Genomic DNA, 21,368 nt, shown 5'->3' on the forward strand with positions numbered 1-21,368 from the left:
GAATGAAAGGGTTAGCTAGCAAATGTGGAGTATTTGATAGCTCTGGGCCTGTAATTGTTGGAGTTTAGACAAATGGAAGAGGATCTGATTGAAACCTACCAAATATTGAAAGGCCTAAATAGAGTGGATGTGGAGAGAATATTTCAAATGTTGGGACTCTAGAACTAGAGGGCACAGCCTCAGAATAGAAGGTCCCAATTTAATGAAGGATGCTGAAGGATGCTGAAGATAAGAAGGGAGTGTATATCAGGTGTAGGCAATTGATATCAAACAAGTCGTTTGAGATTTCTGGAGGGCATCAAAATGGTAATAGATCATGGTGGGCAAAAGGGGTCTGTGAAATGGCCTTGGCAAATAGGATTATGGAGAATTCTAAACTTTGATAAGTATATTAGAAGTAAGAGGTTACCTAAGGATGAATAAGTCCTCTCAGAGGCTAGAGGAGTAATCAATGTATGGAGCCAAGGGACTTGAGTACAATTTTAAACAAATACTCACTATTATTCGGCATGAGAAGGCTGGAAGGTTAAAGGTGAAGTATGTTGATATTCAGGAGCACATCTACTTCAGGAATAAAAAAGTGCTAGAAGTATATTGAGGAATATGGAGGAATTTAAGGTGGGGGGTTATATGGGAGGCAGGGTTTGAGGGTTGGCAAAACAATGTGGGCCGAAGGGCCTGTACTGTGCTGTACTATTCTATGTTCTATGTTCTAAGTATTGGAGCATATTAGGAAAACCATATCTCACAATTCTGATGAAGTACTTTGAGAGGTTGATGAAGGTAGGGTAGTAGTTCTTGTCTATAACTGTGCATGTTGGGTCTCAATATGTCCTTCCGTAACCGAATCTTGGCCTTCCTCACGAAGAGGCCACAGACAGTCCATATTGGTAGCAACACCTCTGGCTCCATTGCACTGAGCACTGGTACCTCCCAGGACTGTCTGCTCAGCCCATTGCTGTTCACATTGCTAATGCTAATAGTACCATCAAATCCAGTTCTAACCACATCATTAGGTTCACAGACTACACAATAGTGGTCAGCAACAATGATGAAACATCATACAGGGAGGAGGTAGGGTAGAGTGTCGACTGGGCATCATCGAGACTGTGCTGACTTGCTGTATCATTGTCTGATATTGGAATTGCAATGTATCAAGTTGCAAATCCCTGCAAAGAACAGTGAGGACTGCCGAAAATATCATCGGGGTCTCTTCCTCCTTCCCCCCACCCATTCAGGACACATACCAGACGCGCCGCATATGCAGAGCCTCCAGCATTGTTAAAAACCCCTCCCATCTTTCCCACAAACTCTTTGACCTCCTGCCATCAGACAGAAGATACCATGGCATAAGAACCAGAACTGTCAGGTTGCTGGGTAACAGCTTCTTCCTCCAAGTTGTTAGACTTTTTAATACCCCAATGTCTGGTAGCACACACGTACACCATGTCTGAATGCCCTGCTCCCCTCCCCCAACTCTCCAACTCACAGCCACACTTCCATCCTGCACTGGTCACTTTTCATCTTTTACTGCTGCTGTTTCACATATTTATAATACTGCTTGTTTATTATATTAGCGCCAGTAGAATTGTACAGTCTGATATAAACATGCACCTCACACTTCATGTCAAACTGTCAATTTTCAGGCCATGCCATGCCATTCAGAGACTTATCCCCAGAGGAACGATGTTTTGTTTCGCTGTATACACGTGTCTCGTTGAATGACAATAAACTTGAACTTGATAATAACTTTGGAGCTTTGAGCAGCAGACCATCAGCATTTGATATTATTGACAAGAACAAATTAAAGTAAAGCTGGGGCAAGTGGACAGAGTTAGCGTGGAGATTTTGAAGCTTTAGTTCTTAGAGGCTTCAGTCAGAGAAGGCAAAAGGCAAAAGCTGTCGATAGAGTTTCCCCACTCCCACCTTTCTTAGCATTTGGTTAGTCAAAAGAGTAAGGATGCCAGGCAAGTTAGTGGAATACTCCTCTTGTGGGATGTGGGAAGGCAGGGAGACTTCCAGTATCCCTGATGACTATAACTGTGAGAAATGCATCCAAAAGCAGCTTCTAACACTTTAAGCTAAGAAGATGGAGCAGGAATTTATTAAACTCTGGATTATTTGTGGGATTGAAGGTGCGACAGATAGGGCATATAGAGAGGTAGTTACACCCAAGGTGCAGGACACAGGAAACTAGGTGACAGTCGGGGAGGTGAGAGGGGTTAAACAACCAGTGCAGAGAACCCCTGTTGCTACGCCCCTCAACAGCAGGTATGTCACTTTGGATACTGTTGGGGGAGGGGATGACCTAGAAGAGGAAAGCCACAGCGGTCAGGTCTCTGTCACTAAGCCTGACCCTGCAATTCAGAAGGGAAGGGGGGAGAAGGCAAGCTGTGGTGATAGGGGATTCTTTAGTTAGGGGTACAGAAAGGAGGTTCTGTGGATGATAATGAGATTCCCAATGGTATGTTGCCTCTCATTGCTAAGGTCTGGGTCCTTTGATTGAGTCCTCAGCATTGGTAAATTACCAATGCTGAGGACTCGTAATTTACATATTACTATTTAATTATTTATGGTTTTATTACTATTTAATTACTTATGGTGCAACTGTAACGAAAACCAATTTCCCCCGGGGTCAATAAAGTATGACTATGACTAAGTGGGAGGGTGAACAGCCGGAAGTTGTGGTCCATGTAGGTACCAATGACTTGGGTAGGAAGAGTGGCAAGATTCTGCTGCAAAGTGAGTTCGGGGAGTTAGGTGCTAAGTTAAAGGGCAGGAACTCCATGGTTATGACCTCAGGACTGCTATCCCCTGCCACTTGCTAGTGAGGCCAGAATAGGGAAGATTATACAGTTTAACACGTGGCTAAGGACTTGGTGCAGGAGGAAGGGACTTGGGACCATAATTCTATTAATTCCATGGGTTTTGAAATAGTTACTGTATAGAAAATAGTAGTCTGAAAGGTATCCTCTTCACTCATTGGGAGATGCAATATGGAATAAGCTGCCAGAGGAAATGGTTGGGAAAGATATAATAAAAACATCTAAAAGGATTGGGACAGGCTATTTTCTGGCAAAGGATTACTTGGTAAGTGGGAAGCCTTCAATAATAAAACTTCGAAAATATGAAGTTTGTATATGCCTGTCAGAATAAAAGCTAAAGATAACAAGTGGAGGGAACGGTGGTTTCCAAGAAATATTGAGGCACTGGCAGGTAGGAACAAATAAGGTGCTGTGGAGTATAAGAAATGTAAGAGAACACTTGAGAAAGAAATCAGGAGAGCTAAAAAAGTCATGAGACTGTCTTAGCATCTATGGTGAAGGAGAACAGATGGATTGTAAGGGACAAAATTAGTCCTCTGGAAGATCAGAATGGTAATCCATGTGTGGAGGCAGACTAGATGGGGGAGATCGTAAACATTTTTATGCATCTGTATTTACTCAAGAGACAAACACAGGATCTATAGAATTCAGGCACTGTGTCATCTAGTTCATGGACCCTGTACAGATTACAGAGAAGGAGGTGTTTGCTGTCCCGAGGCAAATTAAGGTGAATAAATCCCCAGGGCCTGATAAGGTGTTCCCTTGGACCTATGGAAAGCTGTTGCACGAATTGTAGAGATATTCAAATCATCCTTGGTGGCTAGGGAGGTACCAGATGATTGGAGGATAGCCAATGTTTAAGAACAGTGGTGGCATCCGTTAGTCTTGCGACACCATGGATTTGCACCTGGAAAGTCTAGTGTCAAATCTCCAGGGTGCAGGCCTGGGCAAGGTTGTACGGAAGACCGGCAGTTGCCCATGTAGCAAGTCTCCCATCTCCATGACACCGATGTTGTCCAAAGGAAGGGCAAGAGCCGATACAGCTTGGCACCAGTGTCATCGGAGGAGTTGCCAGAATGAGGTTGAAGGCAATATTGGACTGCTTTAGGGACTCCAGCTCTGGATTTGTCCTCAGGGTTTACTCCTGAATCCTTTCCCATGAGTGGGTATGGCCGCAAGGCAGCGGAGGTTTGAAATCAGAGTTCTCCCTCTCTTAGATGGACTGCCTTCCCAGGCTGACGAGCTCCATCTACCCGAAGCATTGGTTTTAGGGCACCAGGACCCACCTTTGGCCCTTCTCCTGTCAGTTGAAACAGTTCCGCCGGGCTTAGAGGCTAAGCCACACAAGAAGTCCAGGAGATGGACTTGGTTGTCAGAGGCTATTTGAGGCGCATGCCGTGAGGAGCACTTTTAGGTAGTGGAAGCTTGTCCCCACTACCACTCCTTGGCTTGACAACCTTGGAACCAATGTTTCAGAAAGTCTTTAAATATAAACTAGGAAATTATAGGCTGGTGAGTCTATAGTGGGAAAATTGTTGTAAGATATTCTAAGGGATCATATATATATGTATTTGTGTGGACATGAACTGATTAAGGATAGTAAACACAGTTTTGTGTGTGTTAGGCTGTGTCTAACTGATCTAATAGAGTTTTTTGGAGGAAGTTACTGGGAATGTGGATGAAGGACAGCAGTGGATGTTGTCTACATGGATTTTAGCAAGGCATTTGACAAGGTCCCACATGGGAGTTTTGTCAAAAGATTCAGACACTCAGCATGCAAGATGAGGTAGTAAATTGGATTAGATATTGGCTTCACGGTGAAACCAGAGCAGGTGGTTGCTTCTCTTACTGGAGGCTTGTGACTAGTGGCGTGCTGGCTCCGTTTTTGTCTGTCATCTATATCAACAATCTGAATGACTATATGGTAAACTGGATCAGCAAATTTGCGAATGACAGCAAGATTGAAAGTATAGTCGACAGTGAAGAAGGCTATCATGGCTTGCAGAGGAATCTGGATCAGATGGAAAATGGGCTGAAAAATGGCAGATAGAATTTAATGCAGACATGCGTGAGGTGTTTCACTTTGATAGAAACAACCGGGGATGTCTTATACAGTGAATGGTAGAGCACTGAGGAGAGTGGTAGAACAAAAGGATCTGGGAATACTGGTCCATAATTCCTTGAATGTAGCATCACAGGTAGATAAGGTTATAAAGAAAGGTTTTGCCGTATTGGCCTACATAAATCAAGATATTAAGTTCAGGAGATGGAGTTGTTATGTTGAAGTTGTGTAAGACATTGGTGAGGCCTAATTTTGAGTGTTGTGTGCAGGACAGGACAGATGTATATAAGGTTTAAAAAGTCATTCTCTCTGAACAACTTTCATGTTCTTTCTTTGTTTCGTGGCTATCTGGAAAAGACAAATTTCAGGATTGTATATGGGGACATACTTTGATAATAAATGAACCTTTGAACCCTTAAACCTTTGAAAGAGTACAGAGAAAATTTATAAGTATATTGCCAGGTCTGTAGGACTTGAATTATAAGGGAAGGTTGAATAGGTTATGACTTTTTTCTTTAGAATGTAGAAGATTGAGAGGAGATTTGATTGAAGTATACAAAATTGTGAGGGTATAGATAGGGTAGATGCAAGTAGGCTTTTACCACTGAGATTGGGTAGGACTTCAAACAGAGGTCAAGGTTAAGGGTGAAGGGTGAAATGTTTAAGGTGAACATGAGGGGAAATTTTTTCACTCAGAGGGTCATGAGAGTGTGGAATGAGCTGCCAGCACAAGAGGAGCACGTGAGCTTGATTTCAATGTTTAAGTGAAGTTTGGATAGGTATATAGATGGTAGGGGTATGGAGGGCTATGGTCCCACAGGTCGATGGGATTAGGCAGTTTAAATTGTTATGGTATGGACTAGATGGTCTGAAAAGCCTATTTCTGTGCTGTACTTCCCATTGACTCTATGACTCTCTAAGGTGTGAAACTTAACTATAGCTGTTTTTAGCAATAAAATCTATTGCAATGAGATTCAAGATAACTCAGTTAAACATGCCAACGTTAAAATATATTACAAGAAATTCTTGTGATGCTATAGAATATAATAGATCGGATACTGAGGAATGTGACTTGACACAGGATAACTATTTCATCAAATGTCCTTTGTTCCATTCAGGTGAAGAATTTTTCAGAGTTAATGCCACAGATGCAGATGAGATTAACACACCCAACTCGCGAATTTTGTACTATTTTTCAACTCAGAAATTCTCAAATTATTTTCAAATGAATGTTTCAACTGGAGCAATAAGTTTAAAAAAATGTCTAAATTATAAGGTACGTCAAGTTTTAAATGTTCTTTTTGGTGTCATGTTAGTAACATGATAAAATTAGCAGGACGTGAAAAAGACCCTTTTAAATTACATTATTTCAATAAGGTTTTGTTCTGATTTATTGAAATCCAATGAAACTTTGCCTGACTGCAGTTGTCAAGTCTGCCTGCAGAAATCAATGTTGTGCTCTTAGTGTATAACCTGATACATGCTCAAAATAATTTGGTAGACAAAAACTATTTTGTGCAAGTTCACTGGCACAAAATCCAATACTCAGAGTTTATTTACATAGCATCTGTTTATTCCCCAGTGTACATTTGTAATATATAGAGTAGTATGGAAAGAAGAAGAAAGCCCTTAACTCCGAGTGGAGCCATCGGGCCGCCGTCATGACGGCGTTTTTTTTAGCAGGCTTTCTTATTTTTATGAGGCCGAGTTGCTAGCTTGACGCCCAACCCAGCACAGGTGGAAAGTGTGCAAGGGGGCCGGCTGGATTCGAACTCAGGATTCTTCACTCTGAAGCCCGGCATTGATGCCACTACGCCACCAGCCGGCTGCAGTATGGAAATGTGTGCAGTATTTCCAGAGATTTAATTCTTACGGATAAATTTTATATGCATTTTTTTGTCTAAGTTCAATCATCAGACATCAAGAACATAATGATTTGGTTTTGTATCATCCAACATCCAAAACTTTGACCGGTCTATCAGGAATGTGGTCACAAAATGCATGACTTCTGATGAAGCCGGTCAACCAAAGCAGTAACCTATCATTTCTAAGGCTGGCTGACATGCTGTTCATGTCTTGTATCTTCTGGTTTGATATTGAATTCCAAGTTTTGTTTTTTTTTTTATCTCTTGTCTGTGCCCATGCTTCGAAAAAAAATTGTTATAATGTTTCTCATTGTATTTCTTTTAACTTAATTTTTCTACTTTTAGAAGAAGAATTCTTACACCCTCACTGTGAGGGCAAGGGACAATGGTCATCCTGTTCTTAGCAGTAGCACAACAGTGAAGATTAGTATTTTGAATGCAAACGATCATCTCCCAGTTTTTAAAAGAACTGGCAATGTAAGTCATGTTTACTTTCAAGCATGTACGTGTGATTTTTGAAATATACTGATAAAGTCATTAATCTGATTTTTCAGTGTGGATTTTCTTTTAAAAGACCTACCTATACTGGATCAGAAAGTACATGATCATACTTGCAAAGGAATGTAATTTTTCAGATCTCGGAAAAAAATAACTGCCTTATTTGAATGCCATAGATGAAAAATCAATTACATTTCCGGGGTGATAATCATCGCTGCACAAATCTAAATAAAAAGCATCTCAGTACAAATTATACTCTACATGTAGAAAGCATAAATGGTTCAAATCAATAACACCTTTACATAGCAACTGAACTGCTTTAAAAAGAATTGATCTTTTTTTGTTTGATTTTGAATGTAGCATATTTCAAAATACACTATATTATTCAGAATTTTCAAATTAGAGTATGATGCTTTGCAAATCACTATTCTTATTACAATTAAGTCTTGTTAGACCAAATGAAGAGAACAGCCCAAATGCATTAGAAAAAAAGACTAAAACTAAATGGTCACTTTACTACATACTTACGGTAAATATTTTCTTAATATTTACAGTATATGTAGTAAGTAAGAACATATGTTAAACAAAAATATATCTATTATATTAGTAGTTTTCTCCCTAAAACTGTTTCATGAATTTCACTGTCTCAACTTGCAGCAGAGCTTAGTTGGGTTCCATAAAAGGGTGAACCATTGTGTTTCAAAGTTTCTGTGATCACAGTAAGTTAGGGAGCAGCTGTGGTGAGATTAATGTTACAGTTGTCACTTTTGTGTTGGTTTTAGACAATACTACAAAAATGTTCTTTCTTATTGGGCAGCTGCGTTCATTATGGAACATTTAGTGTAATTCTCTGAGATTCTACCATGCATTGACCCTGACGGAAAGGTTGAATGAGAGGAATCATTTCTGCCTTTTTGCTGGGGGATGGTAGATGTGTCTTCTCCAGCCAGGTTTATCGAGGTATGATGCACATCTTGAGAAAACATAATGAGAAACAAAATAGTAATGTCTGCTTTTTCAGATATCTGCTGCTTTTGCTTACATTTTTTTCCTTTAACATTAATACTTAATCGCAGAGGACCTTAATCCACTGATATACTGAGCAGACCAAGTTAGTAGTGACCAGGGTGATTGAATGCTTATTTTTTTTTAGATCAGGATGTTGAGGAACCAGCAAGGGAACACACAATTTTAGATATATTTTGTCATAATGATAACAGGTTAGTTAAAGATTCCTTTTTAAGAAATTGAGATCAGAATAGATTGGCATTTTATCTAAACAACTAAAATATGTATTTTTTTAATGAGAATCCTGAGGCATAAATATGAGTAATTCAAATAATGAATACATGAGGTGTGAATTGGCTATGATAGATAGTGACACCACATCAGTACATATGACTATAAACAAGCCATGTCTAACAGGTAACAAGTACAATGTTTACAATACATAGTCTGCCCTATGACAAATGAGTCAAGTGAATTTAAAGATGGTATGAGATTAAAGGAGAAGTCTCATAGTGTTGCCACAGAGACATTAAGTCTGAGGATTGTGAAAATTTTAGAATTCAGCCAACGAGGACCAAGACAATGATACGGAAAGGAAATTAGAATATGAGCTTAAACACGAGGAATTCTGCAGATGCTGGAAATTCAAGCAACACGCATCAAAGTTGCTGGTGAACGCAGCATCAGGCAACATCCTAGAATATAAACTGCCTAGAATATGAGTTTTTTGGGATTATTCCATCGGAAGCAGGATCCGCTCAGTGGATGATAGCCTTTTCAACCTTATTGGCTAGGAAAGCTATTTTACTTAAATGGAAGGACCCTAACCCTCCTACTGCCTTTTATTGGCTTTCCTCTATCATGTCCTGTTTAAGTCTAGAGAAAATAAGACGTCGGACACTGGATACATCCTTTAAATTTGAAGAAATCTGGTGACCTTTTATTCAATATTTTCATATGATCTGATTTTTGTACTGATTCTCTTCCAGCTATTTTTTCAGAATCTTGGATTTGATCAGAGAGTCTCCCTTTTGTTGGTTTTTCACTCAGGATGGATTGTCCAGTCCTTTTTTTTCCCTTCTGTTTAGAATAGTGGTTTTTTTTAAATAAAAATTTCTAATAGTCCTTCTTTTCTTCATAAATTGATAACAGAGGAATGAATTACATTCTTTTTTTCTGTATTATACATTCTATATCTAATTTATACTTTGTAGATCAATAATATGTGTGATTCTGATATTGTGTATTTTACCTTCTGAATGTACTGTTATTGACATATGGTCAGAGATATTCTCCTCCTGTTTGTATGCACACTTTTAAAAAAAAATCAATAAAAAGATTGAAAAAAGAAAGAAAAAAGAACATGCTGGAAAGTGACAAAAGAAAAAGTTGTGTAAAGGAAAAGATTAGCAAAGCTTCAATTATGTCCTCCATACACAGCGCCAAGAGAAATTATTTTAAGGAATGAGGCACCAAAATTAAATGCTTTGTTTATACCATTGTGAATACGTCACAGAAACCCTTTCTGAAATGGTGCAGGACTAATAGTGTACAATAAATAAGGAAAAGAAATTAGCAATAACAGATAGATTCATCAAAATGGAAGGTAATACTTCCCAAGAACCGGACAATCTGGATCCCAGGGTTTGAAGGATGTGTTTATGAATGTGACAGATGGAAAGGTTGTCATTTTCCCAAATGTCGCAGTCTATTCACAGTAAAACGACCCCGATGGGTCTTATATACAGACTTCAAACAGTATTAAGGATGTGGTCTACAAATTACAATGGGACATGGAAAATGGATGCCAAATGGGCAATGGTATAATAGTCATGGAGGATTTCAATATGCAGGTTGATTGGGAAAATCAGGTTGGTGTTGGATCCCAAGAGAGGGAATTTCTAGAGTGCCTATGAGATGGCTTTTTAGAGCAGCCAGTAAGGTGTCAGTAATTTTAAAGAGTATATCAAAAGTTTCTTTAGGTACATAAAGTGTAAAAAAGAGGTGAGAGTGGTTATCAAGCCATTGGAAAACAATGCTGGAGAGATAGTAATGGGGACAAGGAATTGGCAGATAGACTGAAAGAATATTTTGCATCATCCTTCACTGTGGAAGACATTAGTAGCATGCCGAAAGTTTGAGAGTGTCAGGAGGCAGAAGTTTGTGAAGTGGCCATTACTACGGAGAAGGTTCTTGGGAAAGTCTGAAGATAGTTAAGTCACCTGGAACAAATGGTATACATCACAGCATCCTGAAGGAGGTGGCTGAAGAAATTGTGGAGACATTAGCAATAATATTTCAAGAATCACTAGATTCTGGTATGTTTCTAGAGGAATGGAAAATTGCAAATGACACTCCACTCTTCAAGAAGGGAGAGAGACAGAAGAAAGGAAATTACGGGCCAGTTAGTCTGACCACAGTGGTTGGGAAATTGTTAGAATCAATTGTTAAGGATGTGGTTTCGGAGTACTTGGAAGCGCACGATAAAATATGGTAGGTTGTAGCCATCAAGGAAAATTTTTGACAAGGTGCCCCACATGAGGCTGCTTAACAACTTAAGAGACCATGTGTCACAGGACAGATTCTAGAATGGATAAAGCAGTGGCTGATTGACAGGAGGCAAAGGGAGTCTTTATCTTTTACTGGTTGTCTGCTGATGACTAGTGGTGTTCCATAGGGTTCTGTGTTGGGACCACTTCTTTTTGCGTTAAGTGCCAATGATTTGGATGACAGAATTGATGGCTTTGTGGCAAAGTTTGCAGACAATATGAAGATAGATGGAGGGTTACATAGCTTTGAGGATGTAGAGAGTCTACAGCAGGACTTAAGAGAATGGGTAATAAGGTGGCAGATGAAATACAGTGTTGGGAAGTGTATGGTCATGCACTTTGGTAGAAGAAATAAAAGGGTAGTCTATTTTCTAAATGGAGAGAAAATTCAAAAATCTGCAGTGCAAGGAGACTTGAGAGTCCTTGTGCAGGACTTCTTAAAGATCAATTTGCAGGTTGAGTCAATGGTGAGGAAAGCAAATGCAATGTTAGCATTCATTTCAAGACAACTAGAATAAAAAGGCAAGGATATAATGCTGCAATTTTATAAAGCACTGGTGAGTCCTCACTTGGAGTATTGTAAGCAGTTTTGAGCCCCTAATCTAAGAATGTATGTGCTGACATCAGAGAAGATTCAAAGTTCACAAAAATGATTCTGGGATTGAAAGGCTCCCTGGAATTCCGAAGAATGAGGGGTGACCCCATTGAAACCTATCAAATGTTGAAAGGCCTCAATAGAGTGGATGTGGAGAGGTTGTTTCCTTTGGTGGGAGAGTCTAAGACTGGAGGATACAGCCTCAGAATAGAGGGGTGTCCTTTTAGAACAGAGGTGAAGAGGAATCTCTTTAGCCAGAGAGTGGTGAACTTGTGGACTCCTTGCCACCGGCGACCTCTATATCTTATGGTACTGAGTAACTCCCACATGTACTAACAATATTTAAAGAAAGGAGAGAGTCAACAGGGAAGATTGAAGGGAAGTTACAAGAGAATGTGATTCAAGAAGTGGGACAATTGGAAAGTAAAAACAGTATTTGGCAAAGTCAACATGAAAGGTAAGCCGTATTCAACAAATCTTTAAGGAAGTTTTGAAATAGGGTGAAATTTAGAGATCAGAATACCTTTGATGAGAGATTCTAAAAGAAAACTAAGTACAAAATAGAAATATCACACTATCATTATGCTGTGACTCTGTTGAGTCCACATCTGTAATATAGCTCATTGGTCTGGATATACAAAACAGGAACAACAGATTTTAGTTATTGAAGAAATCAAGGGGTATGTGGAAACACAAGCAAGTGGTTCTGAGGTAGCAGATACACCAAGATCCTTTTGAAAGTTGGAGATGGCTCAAAGCTGCAAATGACCTTCTCCGATGCAGATGTCATTCTTGTATGTTCTACTGATCACTTATTGAGTGTAGTCTTAAATTTGAATTGGTTTGTTGTTGATTATAAGAATTTTCATTTTGATACTTGTAAACATTGATTTTTTTTTTACAAATGTACATTGAAATCTTCAGCTTTTAGGTAAAGTTAAAGAAAATGATGAGCATGTGGTTATACTCCGAGTAAGCGTTACTGACGATGATGTTCCACAGACCCCAGCCTGGAGAGCTAAGTATAAGATAATAGAAGGGAATGAAAATGGGAATTACAAGATTGAAACAGATCCAAAAACAAATGACGGCATTCTATCTCTAGTCAAGGTAAACAACTTGCTTTATTTAGCAGTTTAGTACCTGGCCTCTTGGCTTTCTCCGAGTGAAGCTGATCTAGGAAATCTCCATTCGTTTCGAGGTTGAATCAAGTCTGATTTCGCACAATATTTGTCACTGTGGATTAGAAGTTAATACTTTAATTTTTCTTTTTGCCAAACTCACTAACAGCAATGTGTTTTATATTTGGAAATATGTTTGTGTTCTACTATAAGAGGACAAGCAATTAAATTGGGTGGGGGCAAGTTCAAAGGAGATGTGTAAGGCAAATTTTTTTTACACAGAGAGTGGTGAGTGCCTGCGGTGCTCTGTCAGGGATGGCAGTGGAGGCAAATATGAAAGAGGTGTTTAAGAGGCACATGAATATGTGGAGAATGGAGGGATATGGACATTATGTAGGCAGAAGGGACTAGTTTAGTTAGGCATTTAATTGCTTGTTTAATTAGCTCAGCACAGCTCTGAGAGCTAAGTTGTTGTTCCTGTGAGGTACTGTTCTATGTTCTATTAAGTTGTTGGTTGATCCATAAAATATAGATTTTTATGGAACAAAATGTAGAATTCTCCTGCCACAGATGTTGGAAACTAGAGCAAAACAAACAAACTGTTTGAAGAGCACAGGGAGTTGAGCAGCATCTGTGAAGGCAAAGAGATAGTTGATGATACAGGTTGCGGCTAAATTTGTCTGCTTTTTGGTAATGTTAAGATTTCTTTTATGTCCAGTGAAATATCTCATCCAAAACACTGCTTCAGTGTATCGCTCCCTTGACACTGAACTGGAATATCAGCCGAAATAATGTGTTTAACCACTGGAAAGGGAACTTAATCTGCTTCAGACACAAAGAGTTACATTTAAATTACAGCAAACATTTAGGAATCTAATGCAATAGTCTTTTGAACTGGTTGTTTAATGAAGGGGTTAACCAATAGGTGTGTACTATGCTTTAAATTAAGACTCAAAATTAAATAAAATGAATTCTGGTTAATTGAGCCATCAGTTAATTGGTGCACCCGCTTATTTGGGACAACTCTTAAAGTGCAAAAAAAAGAGAAAATAGCTGGGATTCTCTTTGTTCATTTGGGACACTGTGCTGCTTAATTGGGGCAGGAGACCGTAGCCTAACAGTTTCTAACTAGCGTCTGTCACATGAACATTATGTGACTGTTAGACACTACACGGTGCTTAGAGTGAATAGTTTTTAAATAGTGGCACTTGCGTGTTTGTATTCAAAAAGTAGTGATTTTTGTCACTGACGATTGGCAAGCAATAAGCAGTACAAGAATTCAGAACTGATTTGCTCACTGCATTTTCAAACATTCAGACTTGGAGATGTCAGAAACAGTGAAATTGAAACAACATCACTCCTTCAACATGTTAGGAAATATGAAGAATTTGCAGGTGTTGACAATCATCTGGAATGAAAATGAAGATTTGGAGAATACTATCATTGAAAGTATTGTTTGAAGGCAGTCCATTATCTGCGCTAGGTGTTTGTTCATTTACAGTCAATCAAAAGTATATGGTAGTGTACACTCGATTAATTCCTCCATCGATAACTATTAGGAACCAATACACAATTTTATAGTACTGTAGTAGTTTTGGTAGGGTTCTAAATTGTTACGTATTTCATTTAAATACATATTTTTTTGCTCAGTTAAATGGTAGTTTGTGCTATTTTATACCGTCATAGATTCATAGAAAAATACAGAATGAAACAGGACTTTTCACCCATCTAGTCTGTGCTGAACCATTTAAACTAACCATTATACCTTTTTAATTTGTCTATGAAGCTTAGATTAATTGGGACAATTGCTTAATTAGGCCAAAATGTACTGGTCCTGATATGTTCCAGTTAAATGGAATGCACAAGATAAAAAAATAGTGGACAATGCAGGATGGACGTCAGATTGGTCTGAGAGTAGGTTAAAAGATAATCTCAACGTTATGGGCTGAAGGCCCTGCATGGTGCTGTAATGTTTCATATTTTATGGAAATTTGTAAACTGTTGACATTTGGGGCTGAGACCCTTCATTGGGACTGGAAATAAAAGAGGAAAAGTCAAAGTAAGAAGGTGGGGGGAGCAGAGGAAGAAGTACAAGGAGGTAGGTGATGGGTGAAACCAGGAGCAGGGGAGGGTGCGAAGTAAAGGGCTGGGAAGTTGATTGGTGTGAGAGATAATGGGCTGGAGAAGGGGTAATCTGATAGGAAAAGGTAGGAGACTATGAAAGAAAGGGAAGGGGAGGTGCACCAAAGGGAGGTGATGGGTAGGTCGGAGAGGGAAACAGGAATGGGGAATGGTGAAGGAGGGAGGGGCAGCAATTTCCAGAAGTTTTAGAAATTGATGTTCATGCCATCAGGTTGGAGGCTACCCAGACAGAATAAAAGGTGTTCCTCCTCTAAGCCTGTGCGTGGCCTCATTGTGGCAGAAGAGGAGGTCATGGACTGACATGTTGGAAGTACTAATTATCTTTTATTTACAGCATTTAGATTTTGAAAAGCATTCAAAAGGAAAGCTGAATATCACTGTTGAAAATGAGGAACCCTTTTACTTTTGTTCAGAAGTGCCTAATGCACAAATGCCAACCCCAGAGAGAATCTCTGTGGATATCACTGTGGAAAATATCAATGATGCACCTGTGATCCACCCTCCAGAAGTGACAATTACTCTATTTGAAAATAAAATACTGGATTATGACCTGGTGAAGTTTAACGCTACCGACCCAGATAACTCTAATCCTGAGAAAATCAGGTAAGGGGTATTCAATTTTGAAGCATGTAATGACAAAATTACATTTTGAAAAGAAAATATTTTGCCCCATTGGCAAGTAATTATTTTGCCTATTGTCGTTTGTCACTTTTTCTCTGAAGTAACTGCAGCCATAGGTTTTACAGTCCGGAATCAGAAACACACAGAACTTTGCAAACCTTTCATTACTTTGCAAAACCTTCATTACTTTGATACTCTGCAAGATATGCTTCTGAACATATTAACTGCAGTTCTGTGAAAAAGCAATAGCATTTCAAAAGGAATTAGCATGTACATTTGGTTGTATTTGAATGCCAAGTGCCCTCCTAAACTGAAGTATGATGGATAAGAACCATTGACCGTATGTAGATATGGCTGAAAGAGTTACCTGCCACATTGGATAAAGCAGATGCACTTTCAGCTCGAGTACACATCTGGAACATATTCAGCATAAAGATTCCATGCGTCTTTAGGCCACATTTTTGTTTAACAACATTATGTTTCTTTGCTGAAGACTCATGATCACAACATTCTAAACAGTAACAAGGTCACAGATTTCTCATTATGAGAATGAGAAAACACTGATTTTCATTACGAAATTCCTCTTTTTTTTGGGTGGAATTCATGATGCTCCAGTGATCAGTGGAAGAGTGGGGTTTCTGAGATTACTGAACTAACTGAAGCTTGTTTCTGTTTGATTGTCAATTCTAAGATTTGCTGGGCTTCATCCATAACGGAGGCAAGCACGTGTACTGGTTCAGACCGCTACCCGCTGGCCACATAGTAATGAACAGTTTGAAAATTTGCGTGTAAGGGCAACGTCTAATCTGTGGCGTTTTGGGAAGGCATTTTACCAGTCGCTCAGAGCAGTTTCATTTTGTAAATTACAAAAGTGAAAGACTGAAAATTTGAAAAAAGGAACAGAAACTGCTGGAAATACAGGTTGGAGTAGACTGTTTCAGTTCATTGACTTTTCATCTGAATTAGTTGTGAGGTCACAGACCTGAAATGCTGTTTCTCTCTCCATTTTTCTGCTCTGTATTTCTAGTATTTTCCATTTATTATTTCAGATTTCAAGCATCTACGATATCTCACCGTTGCATTTTTAAAACCTCGCCAGTTCAAATGATCTCTCACGGTGGGGAGGGGGGAATGCAGTTCCCTCTCCCAGTCACTTGCTCCACAACTGCTTCCTTCGCTGATCTTTGAAAACCACCTAATTTCAGCCTGCAACTGCAGTATGCTTCACTGCCACTACACACCACACTATGGTCAGATGGCGTACATTTTCCCATTTGCGCTGCTCCATTCCTTTGAGAATCAATTGCAGCATCTGATGTTATTTCCATAAGACATAAGAGCAGAATTAGGCCATTTGATTCATCATGTCTGCTCCACTATTCAATCATGGCTGATCCTTTTTCTCCTCCTCAGCTTCACTCCTTGGCTTCTCCCCATAACCTTTGATGGAATGTCCCATCAAGAACCTATCAAGCTCTGCCTTGAGTACACCAACGATCTGGTTTCCACAGCTGCCTGTGGTAATAAATTCCACAAATTCACCACCCTTTGGTTAAAGAAATTTCTCCGCATCTCTGTTTTAAATGGACATCCCTCTATGCTGAGTCTGTGCCCTCTCGTCCTAGATTCCCCCAACATGAGAAACATCCTTTCCACATCTACTCTGTCTAGGTCTTTCAACATTCAAAAGGTTTCAATGAGATCCACCCCCACCCATCTTTCTAAATTCCAATGAGTACAGACCCCAGAGCTTTCAAACGTTCCTCGTATGATAACCCTTTCATTCCAGAAGCAACCTTGTGAACCTCCTCTGAGCCATATTCCAATGCTAATACATCTTTACTTTACTTTATACTTTATTGTCACCAAACAATTGATACTAGAGCGTACAATCATCACAGCGATATTTGATTCTGTTCTTTGTGCTCCCTGGAGTACAAATCGATAGTAAATATTAAAAATTTAAATTATAAATCATAAATAGAAAACAGAAAAGGGAAAGTAAGGTTGTGCAAAAAAACCGAGAGGCAGGTCCAGATATTTGGAGGGTATGGCTCAGATCCGGGTCAGGATCCATTCAGCAGTCTTATCAGAGTTGGAAAGTAGCTGTTCCTAAATCTGGCCTCTCCTTAGATGAGGAGCCCAAAACTGTTCACAATACTCAAGGTGAGGCCTTACCAGTGCCTCATAAAGCCTCAATATCACATCCCTGCTCTTGTATAATAGAAATTAATGCTAACATTGCATTTGCTTTCCTCACCACATGCAAGTTAACCTTTAGGGTGTTCTGCCCAAGGACTCCCATGTCCCTTTACATCTCAGATTTTTGGATTTTCTCCCCATTTAGAAAATAGTCTGCACATTTATTGCTTCTACCAAAGTGCATGATCATGCATTCTCCAACATTGTATTTCATTTGCCACTCTCTTGCCCATTCTGCTAATTTGTCTCCTCTGCAGCCTATCTGTTTCTTCAACACTACCTGCCCCTCCACCAATCTTTGAATCATCTGCAAATTTGACAAACAAAGCCATCTATTCCATCATCTAAATCATTTTATATACAGCATAAAAAGAAGTGGTCTCAACACTGAGCCCTGTGGAGCACCACTAGTCACTGGCAGTCAACCAGAAAAATATCCTTTTATTCCTACTTGCTGCCTCTTACCAATCAGCCAATGCTCTCAAAATGTCAGTAGCTTTGCTGTCATACCATGGGCTTTAACTTGGTTAACAGCCACTTGGTACCTTGTCAGAGGCCTTCTGAAAGTCCAAATATACAACAACTACTGCATCCCCTTTATCTATCCTATGAGTAATCTCCTCAAAGAATTCCAACAGGTTCGTCAGGCAGGATTTTCCCTTAAGGAAACCATGCTGATTTTGTCCTGTCTTATCCTGTGTCCTCAAGTATTCCATAATGTTATTCTTAACAATTGACGCTAACATTTTCCCAACCACTGAGACCACTGAGGTCAGGTTAACTGATCCATAGTTTCCTTTCTGCTGTCTTCCTCCTTTCTAAAAGGGTGGAGTGACATTTGCAATTTTCCAGTCCTCTGGCAGAATGTCAGAGTGCAATGATTTTTGGAAGTTCATTACTAATGCCTCCGCAATCTCTACTGCTACCTCTTTCAGAACCCTCGGGTGCAGTTCGTCTGGCCCATGTGACTTATGTACCCTTAGATCTTTCAGATCTTTGAGCATCTCCTCTTTTGTAATAGTAACTGCACTCACTTCTCTTCCCTCGCCCCCTTCAACATCTGGCACACTGCTAGTGTCTTCTACAGTGAAGACTGATGCAAAATACTCATTTAGTTCATCTGCTATCTCTTTGTCCCTTCTCTAACCTCATTTTTCAGTGGTCCTATATCCACTCTCATTTCTCTTTTATTTTTTTACATACTTGAAAAAGCTTTTACTATCCTCTTTAATATTGTTTGCTAGTTTGCTTTCAAATTTCATCTTTTCCCTCCTAATGATTCTTTTAGTTGCTCTCTGTAGATTTTTAAAAGCTTCCCAATCCTCTGCCTTATCACTAACTTTTCCTTTGCTGTACGCCCTCTCTTTTGCTTTTACATTAGCTTTGACTTCCCTTTGCAACCACGGTCCATATTCAGCATATTTCTTATTATTGACGCTTGAGATGTATGCAAAAATAGGCACCTTGAATTTTACTTTTGACTTATGACTCACATGTTGCCCATCCTAATTCTGCCCATCCTTTCTATGGAGACTTAAGTTAACATTTATTTTTCACTGAGAAACATTTTTCCCATTGTAGCCATTGTTACCACGTGACAGGTTGTGATCACCTCACCATGGAAACACTGCAAATGGATATGGGGGAGGAGAGAAACAAGCGAAACCGGACTAAAACTAAGTTAATGTAATCTTTTTAATGGCAACTTTCAATCATGATGAAGGCTGATATCTATTCTTTAACATAACTGTGAAATGGATTTTTAACAGCCAGTTGTGAACAATATTTTTGAGCTCCATTCCACTTATACAATGGACCTTTGGTCCAGAAGACTACCATACACTAGTAAAGCACATCTAATTACCTGGTGAAATACAGTCCAAGTCATTATTCTCTGCATCAAAAGACAAACAACCTTGTGGAAATTTATGGTTATTCCGAAAAGGCTAGTGCTCATGATTCCAGGAAGGATTAGCATGATAGCTGAAATTGTGGCAATTGTGTGACATCATTCTGTATTTCACGATCTCCATGATCAAGCATGGGAATTAGATCATCATAAACACAAGCGATTCTGCAGATGCAGGAAATCCAGAGCAACACACACAAAATGCTAAAGGAACTTAGCGGCATGTATGGAGGAGAACAAAAAGTCAGCATTTTGGGTTGAGACCTGATGAAGTCCTGATGAAAGGTCTCAACCTAAAACGTCAACTATTTATTCCCCTCCATAGATGCTGCCTGACTGGCTGAGTTCCTCCAGTATTTTGTGTGTGTTGAATGGGAACTAGGTGGGACGCTACTTCTATATTTCCATATTGTATCAAGTTGCTAAATGGAATGAAGCCATTCTGTTAAAGGAGTCAGTACATATGCCTCTGTGAATGCCAGTAGATCACAGTGGTTTTTGAAGTTAAGTAGATAAGGTTGTCAGCTGCCTTCAAGAGACAGAGGTGTGGCTAATTTAAACAAACTGTGTTGATGGTGAAGGTGCAGGTATAGTTTGGAGGATTACAATACAATTCTGCCAGATACAATTTGGTAATCATTTGCCACACCAGATGATTGTTATGGCAGGGGAGTTATATCCAAGGTCCAGACCTAATGATGGCTCTTAATCAAAACAGATTGAGTGTGGTGCGGACAAATTGGCAGGCAAGTTTCTGACCTTACACTTTAATGGTGTCTTATTGTTTTGAAAGTATTTTTGAGTTGTTCTAAAATGAAGAAGAATAATACTGTATAAATGCTTGTGTATCTTCTCCAGTAATTAAAAAGGTTCTCTAACCATACAGTTGCATGACTTTTGAACTGAAGGAATAAACAAAATGGAGTCCAGCTTTTCAATGTTACTTCCATAATCATCAAAGACTGGCTAATCCACTGCAGGGGAAATTGTCAGGGCTCTCAATTTGCTGATAGCGAGAAGAGATCAATTGGTGAAGCATTCTAGCTGGAGAATTTCAGTAGCAAATGTGGTGCCTGGCTCAGTGGCTTAATCCCAAAGCCCTCTGAGTGACATCAGTGAGGTTGGGAAGCTGAATACAGTGACATATTGATCTATTTTCTGATAGACTATTCATCCCAATCACCTTGCTTTCCCAAGCCTAAAGCAACAGACTTGTCAGAATTGGAATCAGGTTGAAGATCACTGGTAATGTTGTGATATCTATTGTTTTGCGACAACAGGACACTGCAGTACATAATTTAAAATATCTATAAAAACCTATAAATGTCACCTGCCCTTTAATGAACTACTTTGGTTTCCCCTAACAACTAACATGTCATAACTGAATCGTAGAAGGTGGCACAGATAGACAACAAGCAGTGAAATCTTGAGGAAGCCAGCATTGCAAGCTGTGCTCATCTGGGGCTGGGTGCTGTAGCGGGACCACTGCGAACCTGTGGAACTGTAGTAGAGAAAGTGTGAGGCACCAGCTGATGTGGCAACTGCTCCCGATGAGTTTGGGGGAGTCTATTTATAATATATGTGGCGTGTGTTTGCAGTGATGTCGTTGTCCCTACATAGACTATCCAATGTGCCGTCAAACAAGTATAGTCATCTCTTCAACCATCTGCAAACTATATGCACCACTTAAAATGGAAGATATTTAGCCTTGTCTGTCGATCATCCCATTCAATTGCAGTCATGTGTTCTCCACATCACTGCTGTTGAGGAGTGTGGATGTTTCTTAAGATAACGATGAGTCAATTGTCGTGGTGAATCACAAATTACTTCCAGCATATTGTTTCTCCCTGTAGTACTCTACATATTGTCTCATGTCTCAGTGTCTGTCCTTGCATGGATCTGGTGAAGAATCCATTATATAGCCCTCATGAGGCCCAAATGCAAACAGGGACACTAGCATCTCAGCAGTTA

General features: G+C 39.5%; 1 protein-coding gene across 1 annotated transcript in view; it reads left to right on the forward strand.

Annotated features, from left to right (window-relative positions):
- The window catches only part of LOC140208283 (cadherin-like protein 26), a 94,108-nt gene that overhangs the window by 41,274 nt on the left and 31,466 nt on the right, over positions 1-21,368 (forward strand). Inside the window, exons 5-8 of the mRNA XM_072276869.1 lie at positions 6,006-6,163; positions 7,098-7,229; positions 12,327-12,512; positions 15,000-15,268. Of these exons, the coding sequence (XP_072132970.1) occupies positions 6,006-6,163; positions 7,098-7,229; positions 12,327-12,512; positions 15,000-15,268 (745 nt within the window). The remainder of the gene's footprint in view (positions 1-6,005; positions 6,164-7,097; positions 7,230-12,326; positions 12,513-14,999; positions 15,269-21,368) is intronic.

Source organism: Mobula birostris, chromosome 2, assembly GCF_030028105.1.
Source record: "Mobula birostris isolate sMobBir1 chromosome 2, sMobBir1.hap1, whole genome shotgun sequence".
NCBI classification, from domain to species: domain Eukaryota; kingdom Metazoa; phylum Chordata; class Chondrichthyes; order Myliobatiformes; family Myliobatidae; genus Mobula; species Mobula birostris.